Here is a 17659-nt window from a genome sequence, read left to right as displayed (position 1 = left end):
CTTGGGATGACTCAGGCTGTCGTGAGTCTTCTGTCACTTGATTTGCTAGATGACAGAAACGTCAAGAATGTGTAAGGGCTGTGCGAAAAGATATCGATCTATTTTTATTTCATAATTTGAAGGTTACTATGAAAACTTAAAAAAACTTAAAGTAGGAAAAAGCCAATAATGTCAATCATTGATTAATTATTGCACCTGAACGCTCGATAAAATTTTGAGCGTATGAGACAGTATTATTACGCGATGTTATGCAAGAACTTGTAATATTGATCGCTAATTTTGTGGTTTATGGAATGTTATTTAATTATTAATAAGTGGCTACGAAAAATTTCTTTCCGTAAATGATGTAAATTCTGTTCTTAGAACAATTTCCTATTGGCATCGCTTTTTTCGATTAATTTGAAAAAAATAAGATTGGTAGATTATTCACCGTCGCTTCGTCTCAACCAATGGATGCCACCAGCTGACTCTTATTTAAAACAATGCCTTGACCTTGTGCTATCTCATTAATGAAATTATCGCGAATCGCTTCGTGAAAAATTTAAACAAATAGGTATTCTTACAGTAGCTTCGCAATACATTTATATTAATATAGTCTTTGTGAGGCAAAATATTTCTCTTTATAAATCAAAAGCTGAAATTAACAATCGACTTACCAGAAACGGTCATAAATTAGTGATATCTGCATATCGTCTGCGAAAGGTGCAGAACTCCTTTGTGGGGTTGAGTATACGCTTTTACAACATGATTCCTAAGGAAATTCTTGACCTACCAATGCATACATTTAAAAAATGTGTAAAAACGCATCTAGTACAGCGAGGTTACTATACATTTGATGAATTCCTCAATGACAAGGTAGAATGGAAGCAGCCAGCCTCGCTCTCATCTCCCGCAAGATAGCAAAATGATTGTAAATGTTGATGTTGGAAAAGAGCAACTACTGAGTTTTTTGCCGGCTCTTCTCGGTAGAATCTGCTTTCCGAACCGGTGATAGAGTCACACAAACATGCATACTTGACGTTTCAAAAGTGCTTATAAAGTAGGCCTACTTGAAAAAAAAAAAATTTGAATTTGAATTTGAATGACTGCTAGAAAGCTGTCATGGCCAGGCGTAATAATCGGTCCATACGAAATGTTACGGTAGCGCGACGTAGCGCCTGGGCAGTGTCGCTGCAGCATATATGGTATGCCACGCGGCACTGCAGCCAACGATTGTTACCTACGTTCGAGACGAGTGGGAATGGTCTAAGGGTTGCGACAATGGCCTGCTCTAACGTTAATTTTACAAGATAATATAACTTGCTAGAAGTTGCTAATAAGAGAATCATGTGGCTCCGCAACGAGCCATGTGCAGCACTGTCATTGAAATTCATAAAAACACTTTGTATTAATCGCGATTAGATATTCTCACCTTAATTTGTTATTTAATATCTACTTTCGCTATCTTTTACCTTTACATTAGTTTCCTTTAGTTACATGTATTATTTCAATTAAGGTTTTTCAATTCAGTAATTACATTTTTAAGTTATATATATGCTTATAAAAAGCATTTAATGTTTTTGTGTAAGTTGCCATTGGTAAAAAATAATGATTTTGAAATCCTCGAAGATCATTGGTCTCCAGATGAGTGCCCAGTCTAGTGTCAAGTATTATAAATGCGAAAATGTGTCAGTTTAAGTTTTTTTCTTGCCGCTGCACAAATCTTAATTATTTTGGCACAGAGTTAGCAAGCATCCCGGGGAGGGACTGAACTTTTTTAACTCAAAAATCGGAAAGTTTCGCAAAGGATTTGTTAAACTAACTTTCGTTACTTATGGACGGCGTAGCAGCTCAACCAATCTTGACATAATATTGTGTAGGGAACGCTTAACCGTCATAGGATACATTTTTGTCTGGGAGAAACATAGGCATTTGCAGTATTTAAAAAAAGACAGAATGTTTTTGTCGCAGGTTCGGGCTATTCGTACGGGATTTTTATGCCTGCTTTCTTGACTTTAAAAAGGCTTTTGATCTGGTAAGTTACGATACACTGTTCCAGAAAATGAAAAATACAAGAAAGAACTTGCCGGGATCCTCTAATATTGGAATCGAATTGAGGTTAATGTCGTGCGATGGGCTTTAACTTATTTACAATCATAAAGTCTTGTTTGGGGTACAATAAGGCGGATTGACTTCCCCTAAGCTTTTCGACCTTTATGTAAATGCATTAATTAGAATCACTCATTCTCACTCATGTCGGTTAATTGAACGAATGAAAACTGTTATTGAATGGAGAAAATTTTGCAAAAAAGCAAATACAATCGAGTGATAAGGAAGAAGGTACAATTAGGCGGTCATAGAGATTGTATTCGGTCGGATTGTTATATTGACGGAATATGTTTCAACAACATTAGTTACGATGACATAGTGTTACTGTTATTTTTAACATAATAATCTAGAGAGCGTGCCTAATAGCGGATCAAGAAAGTACGTACCAAATCTTGGCCTGATATTGGCCGAGTATATTGATAAATTGGACCCAGGATCTCACGATCCTTTGTTGAACATGCCAACTACTAGACCAACGAGGGAATTGAGTTGACTTGTTTTATCTATAAGTAGGTAATATCACAATTAATTACAACTAGGTACATAAAAATATATTATTCGGGTATACCCATCTACTTACTAAGTAGATAACTCGCAGTCTTTTGTTTTCAAACTTCACGTCGATGGATCATAATAAGAGACTTTCATTATCTTATTATAACGTATCTTGGTAACAAACTTTCAAAATGAGAGTTGCTAAGCAGATAAATTATCAAGTGAGTTGTTTTTAAAATTGTGTGATTTAAAGACGATACCTATTTGGTGATGTGTTTTTGTTTTTTATTCTGTCGGTAGTAGATAGGTACCATCTTAGTAGCACCTATTTTTTTCACAGAATTTTTATTGTTTTTTTTTATAACGATGTTATTAAATAGGTGCCATATGAATAAGAGGCAGCATGCAAAAAATGTCCGAAGGGTACCTACTTATAAGTATACTATTTATGTCCGATATAATATTTATTTTAGGTAGGCACCCGCGACATTATCCGCGTTACATTTACACATAAAAACTTTATCCTTCGTTCTTGCAGGTTGTTTTAAAACACTTTAACTATCCGCTTGATTAATTGAAGAACGATGTCTAAGGAAAGAGCTAGATCATATTACACAGATTACACAGATCGATCACAGAAGTCAACAAATATTTTTTTTATCATCATCATCATCATCAATTTACTAATGGCCCACTTCAGGGAATGGGCCTAGGCCGTTTTCCACTACCCTGGCCATGTGCTGATTGCTAAACTTCACACGCCCTTGAGAACATTATAGAGAACTCTCAGGCATATAGGTGTGATCGAGAGACTGAGTGATTTTCAAATGCTTATATTATAAACCCACATAACTTTAAAAAGTTAGGTATGCCAAGACGTGCCAAGGACTGAACTCGGTCGCCACGAAAGTAAAGCCGAAGCCTTCCTCACTAGGCTATCGCCAAATTAGTGGTCACTAAACCCATAAAGTGCCCCAATTCGCAGCCCAGCGGGTCATCAAACCATGTGTGCAAATCTGGTACGCAAAGAATCCGTTAGCGACTATCCGCTAGTCATACAATGTTGGTGATCTCGCGAGTTTTATCAAGTAAAAGTTCACACTAATAACAACAAAATAAAGATTACCTTAACTTATCGAACCGACGTCTTACACGTGTCGGTGTTATTAAAATACAAAATTTTGCCGAAGACTATGTCTGTCTCTAATCGGTTTATACGCGACATACGATGTCGCATATAAACCGATTGGGCGCTCAACCGCTTAGCTGTACGTCTCTTTTGGTATAATGTTAACTATCCACGGCCGAGACGTACCACAAGACAACCGGAGGTGTCAGAAAGTAACGGTGATAGCCCAGTAAGAGCTCAATCCTCCCTTCCGGACTGACCAAATTAGATGCCCGGTACGAAACACTAACTTTTTGGGGTTATGTTTTAATTTATAAAATTAAATATCACTTGCTTTAATAAGGGTAAAGGAAAAACATCGTCAGAAAACCTGCATGCCTGTGAGTTGTCCACAATGTTCTCAAAAGCGTGTGAAGTGTACAAATCTGCACTTGGCCATCGTGGTGGACTACAGCCTAAACCCTTTTCATTGTGAGAACAGACCTGTGCCCTGTAGTGGGGTCTGTTGTACAATGGCGACGAAGGAACAAGATTGTGAAGTTCGTGAGCACACCTATCGAAGTATATCGTGTAAAACCGATAAACAGACAGCGTTTCGGCGACCAAACTTCCAAATACGAAAGTCGCTGCGTGCGTGTGTCGACGCGTTGACCACGCGGTGTCCATGCGTCTTCAATTCAAAAAATACTCCATGCAAAGAGTTCACTTGAAATCTTTAATTTAAATGGTTTTAAATGGTTTTGGGTTATAACAGACAACAAGGTTATATGTATTCGGATTTAACCTGGGTGGTCTGTTGCGTTTTCTAGTAAATACTAGACTAGTAATAATTAGCGATATTCAATATACCATGACAAACTTAATGAACTATTTATATTCAGCAGATGAATTCGACATATGAGTACCTACTATTTAGTTTACGTATTTTCCAAATATTCTGCACCGTGCTCTAAACAAAGTTGCATTCGTTTAAATCAAATTTGAAAACACTTGCAATTCATGTCTTTATCATCATCATCGGTGTTCATCCTTGGTGCGCAGGGTTCGGGCTAGTTCCAGCGGCCTTCTCAGGGCACTCGCCGGCACTTGATTGTCAGTACCTGTGCCGCGGGTGTCATATAAACTATTTCCTTAGGCTAAGTTTACTAATATTTAACTTTGTATTTCACTAACCATTTATGATCCAAGTCAGTCCAAATAAATGACTTTTATTTTTATTTATTTAGACTTAAAAGCCATCTCTTTTTCGGCACTAGAAAATCTTTCCTTATATTTTTTGATTCACTAATGGGAAAAAAAACATAGTTTCCTATGTTTTTAACATTGTTTCCTATTTCATATTGGTAACTACTAACTGTCCTGAGTAGACCCATGTCTTTTATTTTTGATGATTCTATTGAAAGATCCATGTTTTGTCCCAAGTTTGATCCATGATTCGAAGTGGATCAAACTTGGGACAAAATTAGTAATGATTACTGAAATATGTCTTGATTACCGCTTTTAAAGAGTAGATGAATTTCGGACATTACAGGGTTAGTAAGTATGTCAGCTACCTTGGCCGCCTCATTTTCTTTGAGCCTGTACTGATAAGGAAAGTTTTAGAAGAACAAAAAGTACTTGGAACAAGTTTCCTTGATTCATTTGTTGCATTGGGCAATGGAACAAATGAATCAAGGAAACCTTAGAATCATTGGTCAGGGGACAAGAACGGAGCATGTTGAATATAAGAGTAAAATGCTGCTATACCTAAGGAAGAAAACAAAGAAATAAGGAGGCTGCGTAGCTATAAGGACGAGTCCTCTTTAACTGTATCTGAGATAGAGCCGGCTGACAGACATTTTTTTTTATTCCACTACATTTAATGATACAGTCCAAGATGGTAGTTGGGTAACCTGTTTGAAGTCTGGCACTCCTATCGGTTTGAACGCGGCATCGTACCGGACCGCTTAATCGCTTAGCGGCACGTCCAGACCAGACCAGAGAAGTCGGAAATAGCGATTTCTTAAATTGCCCCGGGAATCGAACCCGGGAACCCCGCCTCAAAGACCATCGCTCAACACTTGCGCCAGGGAGGTGTTTGAAAAGGACCGACAGACATAGAGGCTAAGTAATCGGGTCCCGTGGGCACTCTTCGGGTCCCGTTGGAACCCTTCGTACCTACCCTAAAAAGTAATAATAAAGCAAATCTTTTAAAATTATTTTTTTATTTAATATAAAAATAGGAACTTCTCGTACACATTATACTTAATCATAGGCACAAGTGTATACAGCTACATAATGCACAAATTTAATGATTAAGACAAGACAAAACAAAACTAATGGTAAGATAAATCTAAATCGCCCATTAACACATAACCAGTAATACTGTTTACATCAAACTGATTTGTATTAACAACAAATCCAATATAAATAAATGCGTAATTTATAACATAAGCTAATTAAAAAAATGGGTATGTACCCGGTAATACTAGTCAAAAATCTTCCGACCTGACGACAGTTGAAAGCTATCTGTTTTGCTACACTGCCCTCTTAGGTCAATCTTATAATATAAACAAGTATTTAATTTACAACAAACAAATTAATGTGAAAGTTAAAAGAGATATCTCGCCTAGCAACCATATAATAATTAAGTATTGGACATATTTATCTTTAGGTGGTCCGCAAAGCAAAATGTGCATGGAAAATATATTTTCAACAAATCTTGCCGTCTAGAACACATAAACCTAGTATATGCACTGGCGTTCGTTTATATAAATAAAAATAAAAATACGTACCACAGTAACAATATTTTTGTTTAAAAAAAACTAATTTCATTTCCATGAAAATGCAAAGTTTGCGTTCAAACGACTTAGTACATATTGCTGGTCATTAAACCCTGGTATTTAAACTTAATCAAAAATATATTGAATTTTTATAGAATAAAATTTACGTTTCCTGACTGACTAAAAACTAAAAATAAATAGTGTTTTTATGACTTTTTGCAAGTGCGTAAAATATGTTTGTCTCAAAAACACGCTGTTCTGGTATCAATTATAAATATTTTTTGATTGAAGAAATTCTTCTTTATCTTCGATAGTTATCGGTTCAATATTAACCGTAGAATCAAGGAAAAGTCTTAACAGAGTAAAAACCATACAGCATCCACAACAATTACCTACTATCAACATTGTAAAGGTAATTTATTATATGATATTACGGATTACCTTATTTAGATATGAAAAGCGTATTTAATTAAAGTTGGAATTAAATATTCCCTCCCTAGTTTCAAGGACTTAGTTACAAATCCTTTGAAGTAAGAATGAGGAATGGCTGTTTGTTCCAAAAATTGGGTTAAAATTGTGCTCATTCCGGGATATCGCTGAGGCGTATTCCACCAGGCCTTCGGTACATGCGTTCGTGCATGGGCAGTTCCCCCACTAGGAAACGCTCGAGGGCTTTGGTAGCCGAACTGGAGTGACCCGAGCTGCGAAAAGCGGTGCTGGCGTCGCGACCCGCGTACTCCAGCATTATTTCATCACCACCTGGGTGCTGTGAAAGAAATACTTTATTAGACGTTGAAGGAAAGATTTGTCAGAAAAGCTTATTGCCTGGGCATTGAGAATGTATGGAATCATTGATCGCAATTGTTCTTATTGAGTGAATTTATGACACCCTGGTAGTATAGTTTTTGCAACAACTACTGTTGTTGAACATGGATAGATTAAACTAAGATTCTATTTTAGGGGGTTTGACTAATTGTTCCCAGCAGGTCGTATAGCCTGAAGATTATGATAATCAATGCGATAATGATGGCATCAATGTTTAATTCTTTGGTCTTGGGGGTGTTTGGAAACTTAAAGATAAGTTTATATCTAGTTACCAACTGAATATTATTGACCGTAGAGTTCGAAGACACCATTTCAGCTTAGTAAACAGTAGGTAAGTATAACGTTATTTGCAAAATATATTGATAACTATTTAAAAGCGGTCAAGGTTCAATATTGGCTTCGTTTCGTTATTACATTAAGAACATAATGGGTTAATTGCTTTATGACCTACCTCATCTAGGAATGTAGTAAAGTCGTAAACGCGGTCGTAGATGACTGCCCAACAGTCGTTGCGGGTGTCATGCAGGGAGACTTCCGCTAAGGTTATCACGCGATTCTTCGCTTCTGGAGTTCCTGGTTCAATCCTTGTAGACCAAGTATTCTTAGTGTCCACTGACCAGGGGTTCACAAAACGTAACGCGGCCATGGTCAGTGCCACCAGGTCTATGTCATTAGTATCCTGGTTCACCGGCAGTGTCGCCGGCAGGCTTCTTTCAGGCGGTGTCTGAACTGTAGCCATCTTTAATGTTAGCTTCTTTCCAATAGCTTTTTATCAAGTAATTGAAATCACTGGGAAGTGAGCTCTATCAAATTGAGGGATGCCAAAAACTGTAAATAAAGAAAATATTTTGTTACTGATTGTGATGCGATATATTAAGCTTATTAATTATGAGAATTAAGACTTCATACTCTTTGACTCGTTTTAACCAACCAAAATCATCTGAAGCATAGATTGCTGACACTTGAGATCCCGTTCTAAACTTGATGCTAGTTTATTAATACGAGCCTTAGTGTAATTACGTCCCACTTTCAAATATGAGATGGAATGTTAAACATTTTTGACTACATTGATTCGAATATTTCTTGCCTACTTGATTAACTAGGGAAGAAACACCGAGTGGTAAATTATTAGTGGAGTTACTTCTTTAAGATTATTGAATAATAACAGTAATAATTAACAAAGTTGAAAATTTCAGGATATAAATGTGTAAGATGATTTATTACTTATCTTTATTTATGGGAGTCTATACTCATCTCATTAACTCATTCTGTCATATTATGATCTTTATGAGTAGGCATGAGAACTTGAGAACTTTATCAAGACCACACCAGAGCTTATCACATCCCATTGACGTATATGTGTTACCGAAATGATAATTTGGTCACAAGTAACTGACCTTTCCGTTTGGCTTTTACAACGTGGTGTAATAATTAATAGATAAGGAAATTTGAAAAATCAATTTTTTTTGAATAGTTAACCAATAATATAAGGCCCCGGTGATGCAGTGATTTTTGTGACAAATTTGAAAGGAACTTTATTAAGATTATTAGATCATCATCATCATCATCATCTCAACCAATTGACGTCCACTGCTGGACATAGGTCTTTTGTAGGGAGTTCCACAATGCACGGTCCTGGGCCGCTTGCCTCCAACGGCTCCCAGCTACTCGCCTGATGTCATCTGTCCACCTCGTTTGGGGCCGACCTACGCTGCGTTTACCGGTGCGGGGTCGCCATTCCAGCACCTTAAGACCCCAACGTCCATCGGTTCTCCGAGCTATGTGCCCCGCCCATTGCCACTTCAGCTTCGCAACTCGCTGAGCTATGTCGGTAACTCTAGTTCTTCTACGAATCTCCTCATTTCTGATTTGATCACGTAGAGACACTCCTAACATAGCTCTCTCCATCGCCCGCTGAGTGACTCTGAGCCTTCTTATGAGGCCCATAGTTAGCGACCATGTCTCTGATCCGTAAGTCATCACTGGCAACACGCACTGTTCGAAGACTTTAGTCTTCAGGCACTGAGGGATTTTGGACGAGAAGATGTCACGAAGTTTCCCGAACGCTGCCCATCCGAGTTGGATTCGGCGGTTTACCTCTTTCTCGAAATTGGACCTACCTAACTGGATCGTGTGTCCTAGGTATATATACTCGTCTACAATTTCGAGTGCAGAGCTCCCAACAATTATTGGGTGGAGCGGAACATGAGCGTTAGACATAATTTTCGTCTTGCTCATGTTCATACGAAGGCCCACCTGTTGAGAAACTCTGCTGAGGTCATTGAGCATCGCATTAAGGTCTTCCAGAGTCTCTGCCATTATGACTACATCGTCGGCAAACCGAAGTTGAGTGATGTACTCGCCGTTAATGTTGATGCCAAGCCCGTTCCAATCCAGAAGCTTAAAAACGTCCTCCAACGCAGCGGTAAACAGCTTCGGGGAGATAACATCTCCCTGTCGCACTCCTCGCTGCAGTTGGATCGGTTTCGTAGTCTGGTCCTGTATACGGACTGACATAGTGGCGTTTTTGTACAAACACTTCAAAACTTCGATGTACCGGTAGTCAATTCGGCATCTCTGCAGTGACCTTAACACAGCCCAGGTTTCCACCGAATCAAAGGCTTTCTCATAGTCCACAAACGCTAAGCAAAGTGGCCGGTTATACTCTTGAGTCTTCTGTATAACCTGCCGCAGCGTATGTATGTGGTCTATGGTACTGAAGCCCTTTCGGAAACCGGCTTGTTCAGGAGGCTGGAAGTCGTCGAACCTATTCGCGAGACGATTCGTAATGACTCTTGAGAACAACTTGTAGACATGGCTCAACAGCGAGATAGGTCTGTAGTTCTTCAGCAAGGTATTATCACCTTTTTTGAAGAACAGAACAACCACGCTCCTGTGCCATGCCTCTGGCGTTGTGCCTTGATGAATGACGGAATTGAACAACCGCTGAAGGACTTTAAGTATCGGTTTTCCACCCGCTTTCAGGAGTTCTGCTGTGATTCCGTCATCACCCGGTGCCTTGTTGTTCTTAAGTTGTTTGAGAGCCATACTAATCTCGTAAAGGCTGACGTCCGGGATATCTTCAGTGAAGTGTCGGGTCAATTTGGCTCTAGGGTCTTTAGCCAAACTTTCAACAGGCTTTTGTGTTGAGGTGTATAACTGTCCATAGAATTTCTCAACCTCACTCAGGATCTCTGGTTTAGAAGAAATGAGACTACCATTGTCAGTCTTCAGGCGAGTCAACAGGCTCTGTCCGATAGACAGATCTCTTGCGAACACTTTCGAGCCTTTGTTGCGCTCAATGGCGACTTTAATTTTCTCAGTGTTAAAGTGTCGCAAGTCTTTCGTCTGCAACTTCGAGATCTGTCTATTAATACGCCGATATTCAGACGCATCTTTTGAAGACTGTAGTCTCATTTCTTGTCTCTTCTCCATAAGCCCGAGTGTATGGGCTGAGAACTTTTTGGTTCTATGTTTACGGTGGGTCTTAAAGAACTTGGACCCAACCGTATGGACAGTTTCCACAAGCCTGTTGTTAAGATCGTCCACAGAATCGCAGTCCAGGCAATCAAACCGGTTTTGCAGCTCCAGTTGAAAGCTCTCGGGGTTTTTGATATGAGCACGAGTAGGCCGGAGCGTAGACTTTACCAGTCTGACCCTTTCCAGCTTTACATTTATATTCAATGTGCCTCTTACCATACGGTGATCGCTCCCGGTTTTCACCCTGTTGATCACAGAGACATCATTGAATATATGCCGTTTGGTCGACATGATAAAGTCGATCTCATTTCTCGTCGAACCATCGGGGCTCAGCCAGGTCCATTTCCTGTGCGGCCGCTTTTCGAAGAAGGAGTTCATCATAAAGAGGCCCTCCTTCTCCATAAATTCGGCCAGCATTTGGCCCCGTTCGTTCCGTTGCCCATATCCAAATTGCCCCACTCTCAGCTCTGCACCGCTTCGCTTGCCCAGCCTCGCGTTGAAATCCCCCATCACAACACTGTAGTAGGTTTTCGAGGCATGTATGGCTTTCGAAATATCCTCATACAATGCCTCTACTTCCTCGTCGGAGTGCGCAGTTGTGGGAGCGTAGACCTGTATAACCTTCAGGGAATACCGTTTGGTTATTCTGAGTACAAGGTACGCTACCCTGCTCGACACGCTTTCGACTCGAACAATGTTGTTGACAAGGGATTTGTGGACGATGAATCCGACACCACCTTGGGACTGTTGTTCGCCCTCCCGGTAGTAGAACAAGTTGCCGGATTTTAGGATTATCGTGTCCTCCCCCTCTCTACGGACTTCAGATAAACCCATGATACTCCAGCGCAACTTGCTCACTGCTTCTTCCAGCTCGACTAACTTCTCATCGGTCCTCAACGTGCGTGCGTTATACGTTGCCAGGTCCAGTCGTCGGGTTTGGCAGCGGAATCTCTTCCGGAGATTCTTGACACCCCTTGCCCCGCCGTTACCATAACCGCTGCCAGAGCCAGGAATAGCGGGGCTGCCGGGGACTAGGGGCTGTGGCTTTCTTTTCTCCATTCATACAAAGATTTGCCCGGTAATGACCACGCTGGGCAGGCGGGTTGGTCATCGCAGGGCTAGACTGATCGCACCGGCGTCGCTGCTGCCCGGCACCGGTCTGTGCCATTTATTCAGTCTAGCCAATTTGAAGTAGTTATACCGCCACTTGTCGGTCGCCAGAGCCTCGTCGGTTAGTCGGCAGGGTGCACCACGTGCAGGTGAGGTTGGCATTTTGGGAGGCTGACTGGTACTAGCCTCCCCCTTACACCCCCTTGAGATTATTAGATAAAGTGCATTAATAAGGAAAACAATTTGATTAATAAGCTTCTTTTCCGGAAAGGTGATAATTTTATAATTTAAAATCCACAATAGCCAATTATATATTATCATGTTTATTAGGATGTATATAAGAGAGGCACATAGATATCAACTAAATATGAAAACAATAATATTTACCTTCTCGTAATTTCAAAAGGTCCGGAAAGCTCGGGTTATCTTTGCTGGTGCTCGAAACGCGGGGAATGACTGTCACACCAATTGTCACTGTGCCACCACTGTTCGTATTTGAGATTAGTATTCACGTCAACAAAATGCATGGGATCGTAGATCATTGCCACGAACTATTACAGACTATTCATTTATCAGGTGTAATTTGTGAATGAGGCAATGTGCTACCGCGCGGGTGTTATATACTGGGTGCGCACGCGTCCGTCGCGGCTTGCCGCTTGATTTAGGGCTGTCAACGACTCCTATTGTTTTATTACTTTAAACCATCGGTTATTGTTTGTTTAGCTGAGGGTGTAAAGTACATACAAACTATATCAATTTCTAGGTGATTTTTCGAGTCCCCAACGACGGAGCAACAGATACCCTTTTGTACTTAATACAAGTAGAATTAGTTTTAAAATAAATTTGTTGTTGTTCTTTGTAAAGAACATACACTTAGCTGTATTATTATAGAATTCTTCAACAAAAAAATAGCCTCGTCGAATGGTGATCAAGATTCTGGGCAAATTTAATTTTTAGCAGATTCATTACATGATGACGGTGAGACCAGCTGCAACGCAGTTTTCAACATCTACTAACATTTCATGCAGATTTCCTTCGGTAATTTAAACTTGGCACCTACTGTCAAATTTCACAGCGTTTACTCAAATGCATGTCTATTTTTTATTTTACGTTTCTTTCTAAATACAGTAAGTATTGGAATGTGTTATAGCAAAAAACATGAATTAAATAAATTAGTTTAAAAATTGTTGAATTTTATTATCTCTAAAGAGCTATTAAATCAATTACTTCATAAATGATATTAATATTTTACGGTAAATGATAATGATCAATTACCTAATAATCTTTTCTTATAAAATATCTGTTATATGAAACATGAGTTATCAAAATACACCATATTGATTTTCCAACATAAAATGTTACTACTGTAACTATTTCAAGTGGTGTGACAACCCTAATTCAGTCTGATGTAACACGGTCTTATCTTGCGCTCGTGCGCCCGCGCTTCCGAAAGGCTGACACGCGGTGGTGTTTGGTGGTGTTCTATGAACATTCCGATGGCTTTTTCGCAGTTTTAGTGGAAATTGTCATCATTGTCATGCCAGGTATTTAGTAACATTTCTGACAGTTGCAAACCGATGGCGACTGGTCATCTCTATACAAATTACGATTAGGTACAACTGTCATTGACAAATTAAGCGATTTGTACGAAGACGACCGGTTAGTTCAGTTATGAAATCACTAAAATTATTAGCCATAGTGCTGGGCATAGGAAAGATGAGAGTTAAAGAGCATAGGCCCACTAAGTAGTTCCAACGCAGGTTGGAGAGCTTTTAAATAATTTTTTTGGCTTTTGTTTTTAAGCCAGTGATTAGGTACATAGTTCTTATATATACTATTATGCTATACTTTTCTTTTTTAGATAAATTTCAGTAAATTGTATAGAAACGACAAACCTTTCCTTCGGCAGGGATCCACATCGATGTTTATTTAGTATTTTTCGGAGGAATGTGCGTTTTAAACAATTTTAACAAATATTTATTAAGCTGCTAACTGTTCTAAGTTAAGGAAAACATCGTGAGGAAACCTGCATGTGATGGGAGTTTTCCATCATCTCAAAGACAAACGCATTTCTACCAAAGTCTACCAATCCAGTAATCTTGGCCAGCGGGGTGGACATTCAGAAGTCTACCAATCCACACTTGGCCAGCGAGGTGGACTATGACGAAACCAATTCTCATTCAGAGTCACGCACTCTATAGTGGGGCTGTAATGGTTTGATCCACAAACGACATCGAATGAAATGGAGCAGTGGATCAAACTATGAATAGGAGTTGGAATGTGAAGGAAATCATGAGTACGAAATATACGAGCGTGGAATTAAAACGGTTAAAAAATGTACTCCGTTCAGCTATGGATAAGAAAACCGTCTCCGAGCTTTAGTTAAGCATACGACAAACAAGATCGATAAATGCGAATTTTGCTTCGCCCTTTCCCCCTAAATTCTCCATTATCAGCTTATTTATCAGTAAACTTACGCAAGGCTGTTATTTTGTTGTTGGTCGTATCGTAACAAATAAAGCGAATGTTTTGTTCGTTGGGAACAATCGAGCATCATACGAGGCGACGATGACGCAGGGCGGTGAATAAACTCACTGATCTCGGTGATACCATGTGACATTTATTTACTACAATTTCGTTTGGAGGCGTGTATCGTTACATTTTAATATGCCTCTTCTTCAAAGGGTTCTTGCATACTTGAGGGTGGTGATACTTGATGGTTGAAACCCCCTTTAACATAAAATATATTTCGTTGGCTAAATTCGGCGGTTTTATTTAAAATAACTGGGACCGAACGCGTAGCGTGCTCTTTGAGGCACGGGCAATTAGATAACTTAAGCCTAGCTACTGAAATCCTTTTGCCTGAAAACACAATATTTATTGGCTCAATCCCAGGACCTTGCAATCCTTAGAAACATGGAAGCTATAAAATAACATGTGACGTGAACAATGAATTAAATCGGCCATAACATACATTTTATACTTAACGACTTGAGTCGGTTTTTAATAGCGTTACCTCAATTTAATCGGTTTTGTATTTTTTTTTACTCAAATCTTATTAATCAAAGATTTTAATTATTAGGGAGCTGACGAAAGATGTTTTGGCAGTTGCGTTTTTTTTTCTATAGGTAAATACGCAATTCACTATTGTTTTTCGTAGAAAAATATTTTGCGACAAGAATGATGCAACATTCCCATAGGTTTACCTACGCGCTCAATTTGTTATCGATACATCGTGTTTTGTAGGAATTTTCTGTATTATATATCATCATTATGATCATCATGCTGTGTGGTGACGCCAGATCAGAATATATTTGTCACCTACCCTTCTCTTTCCGCAGGTGTTTTGTATTGGGCAACTAAGAAAATATAACGGAGAAATGTCAGCAGCAGGACTGTGGTTTTTCAACAATCTATTGCGATCACTAACATATCAGCACAGTTGTAATTATTGGCAAACCCTCACTGTGTGGGTCACTTAGTCTAGCAGTGGGCTCCAATAGGTTTTTTTTTTTATCCTTTATTTATTTGGGACTTTTATCCAACACGGATATGCCAGCCCCATCATCCTTTAAGTAACTAGGTAACAAAAAAACTTAATTAGTGGTAGGTGGTAGAATCACTACAAACAGACAGACTTGACGTTTCAAAAGTGCTTATATTAGGCCTACTTGAAATAAATGAATTTTGAATTTGAATTTGAATTTGAATTTGAATTATTATATTAATACCTACTATAAGAGAAATGTAACAGATACAATCTGGTATTGCTGCCTACGCAAAAATATCTCAACAACAGACTCCAATAGGTTGTTAATGAATGAATATCATCTTAACCAGCCCCAGCAGGGCACGGACATGCTACTAATGCCCATTTTCACTTAACCTAGGTATTGCCTAAATCGGATGATTTAGGCTATGTCTACAGAAAAGGCGTTTAACCAATTCTCACTCTACCTTGTTTGTCGTTAGAAAACAGGAATATGTAGACTGACTAAGCAGTTTTAAAAGACTATAGTGTTATCTCAGTAACGGAGTAGAACCTTCACATAGGCACATAAATATATTATTATGAATGAATGAATGAATAAATACACTTTTATTGTACACCAAAGAAAAAAAAGTAGTTACAAAGATATAAATACATATCAAGAGAGTACAATTTGGTGGCCTTATCGCTACATAGCGATTTCTTCCAGGCAACCTTAACCTTACTTATTATTACTGCAAAGTGCAGTAAGATTATTAAGTGACATTTCAAAACAACTTTATTGATATCGTCAACTACGCGAATAGATTTAATGTGATCTCTTGATATCAAAATATTATTTATTGGTTGCTATTTGCTACGTCAAATATTCGTGACATCTTGGAAAACATGCTTATGGAATAATTATTGCCGTCAGAATTGTTTTTATGATGATAATCAAGCGATAATATATTTTGTTTTATTCTACGTCATCATATGGCATGAGTAGGTAGATAGGAATCGTCAATGAAATTTTCCCCAAAATCGGACGTTAACCTTGATCTTGACCCTTGGCAATTTGATTCATGACGATGTAATGATAAAGGTATAGTACCTAGACGAAATACCAACAGTTATGTTTACTTATGATAAACTAGCTGTGACCCTCGACGTGTTTCGCGTTCGCTTCGGCTTTTTTAATCCGTTTATTTTCCCGTGGCAATAGTTTCTTTCTCTAGTATTCCAACTGGCTCTTTGCAAAATTAGGCATCGTCTTTCTTTAATGGCACGCCTTGTATATGTTATAAAGGCTATATTTTAATACCTACCGCAATTTTCCGTGTTAGAAAGTATCGTCACTCCACATTCTACAGAATGAAGCTACTTATATTTTGAGTACTGGATAGAAGCATAACTTTAGAGTTACAAAACATTGTAAAGCTTTGTAAAGCTTTAATTCAGATGTTTATAGCTTTTTTGCCCTGGGTAGGCATTTGACCGATTTTTTATAGAAATAATTGACACACTGTCACAAAAAGCAATACTACCGTTCATTAACCCAGGGATGGCAGTTTTTTACACGCTTTATATTAGCTTCACTTGTATGTTTGTATGTTTGTAAACGACTTCTTTGGACGCTGGTCAGATTTCGTTCAAACTTTGTAGACATATCGAGGACCGATGACAATACACTAATTTGATAAGATTATTCCATTTTTTAATTTGTAAAATAAGATTTTTGTTCATTTATATAATTTTCAGCTATAGTCACTAAGGCAGGTATGATGTGCAGGTACGCTTTTATAAATAAACTAAACTAAAAGGTAGAAATTAGTTTAGTTTTTATAAACCAAGCGTGTTTTTTAGTTTGTTTGAACTATTATATTTTATTTCAACAATTTTTTTGCATAATAAAGGAAACACACACAGGAACACTTACATTAATATAAATTATATGCAAAAGGCGGCCTTATCACTAAAAGTTATCTCTTCAAGGCTACCCTAACTATTGGAACAAGGCAATGAGAGACGGGAAATCGCAATTCTATAGAAAAAAAATATATATTAAATACATAAATAATAAAATAAAATAATAAATGTAATAAAATAATATATTTATTAATATTTATATAAATATAGTATATATCCATAAATACACATACATATACATATAATATTGACATGTTTATAGTGACAAATAGTGCCTCCTTACACGACTTTTAAAAATCGCAAGGGATTAATATTTATAGTTAATTATAGTCCATAGAATATATGGACCAAGCGGATACTCCACCCGATGGA

The 17659-nt window shown here is 38.3% G+C and overlaps 1 protein-coding gene across 1 annotated transcript; it reads right to left on the bottom strand.

Annotated features, from left to right (window-relative positions):
* Window positions 1-6762: 6762 nt before the first annotated feature.
* On the bottom strand, window positions 6763-12461 carry LOC120637449 (cytochrome b5-like). The gene is made up of 3 exons (XM_039909298.1): window positions 12277-12461; window positions 7751-8127; window positions 6763-7240 (listed from the first exon to the last, which is right to left on the bottom strand). The coding sequence occupies exons 2-3, from the start codon at window positions 8036-8038 to the stop codon at window positions 7055-7057; spliced, it is 474 nt and encodes a 157-aa protein (XP_039765232.1). The 5' UTR covers window positions 8039-8127; window positions 12277-12461; the 3' UTR covers window positions 6763-7054.
* Between the last annotated feature and the right edge of the window lie 5198 nt (window positions 12462-17659).

The sequence above is a fragment of the Pararge aegeria genome, chromosome 3 (assembly GCF_905163445.1).
Source record: "Pararge aegeria chromosome 3, ilParAegt1.1, whole genome shotgun sequence".
Classification (NCBI taxonomy): Eukaryota; Metazoa; Arthropoda; class Insecta; order Lepidoptera; family Nymphalidae; genus Pararge; species Pararge aegeria.
Note: the sequence above shows the minus strand (reverse complement) of the source record. Positions and strands in the feature narration are given on the sequence as shown.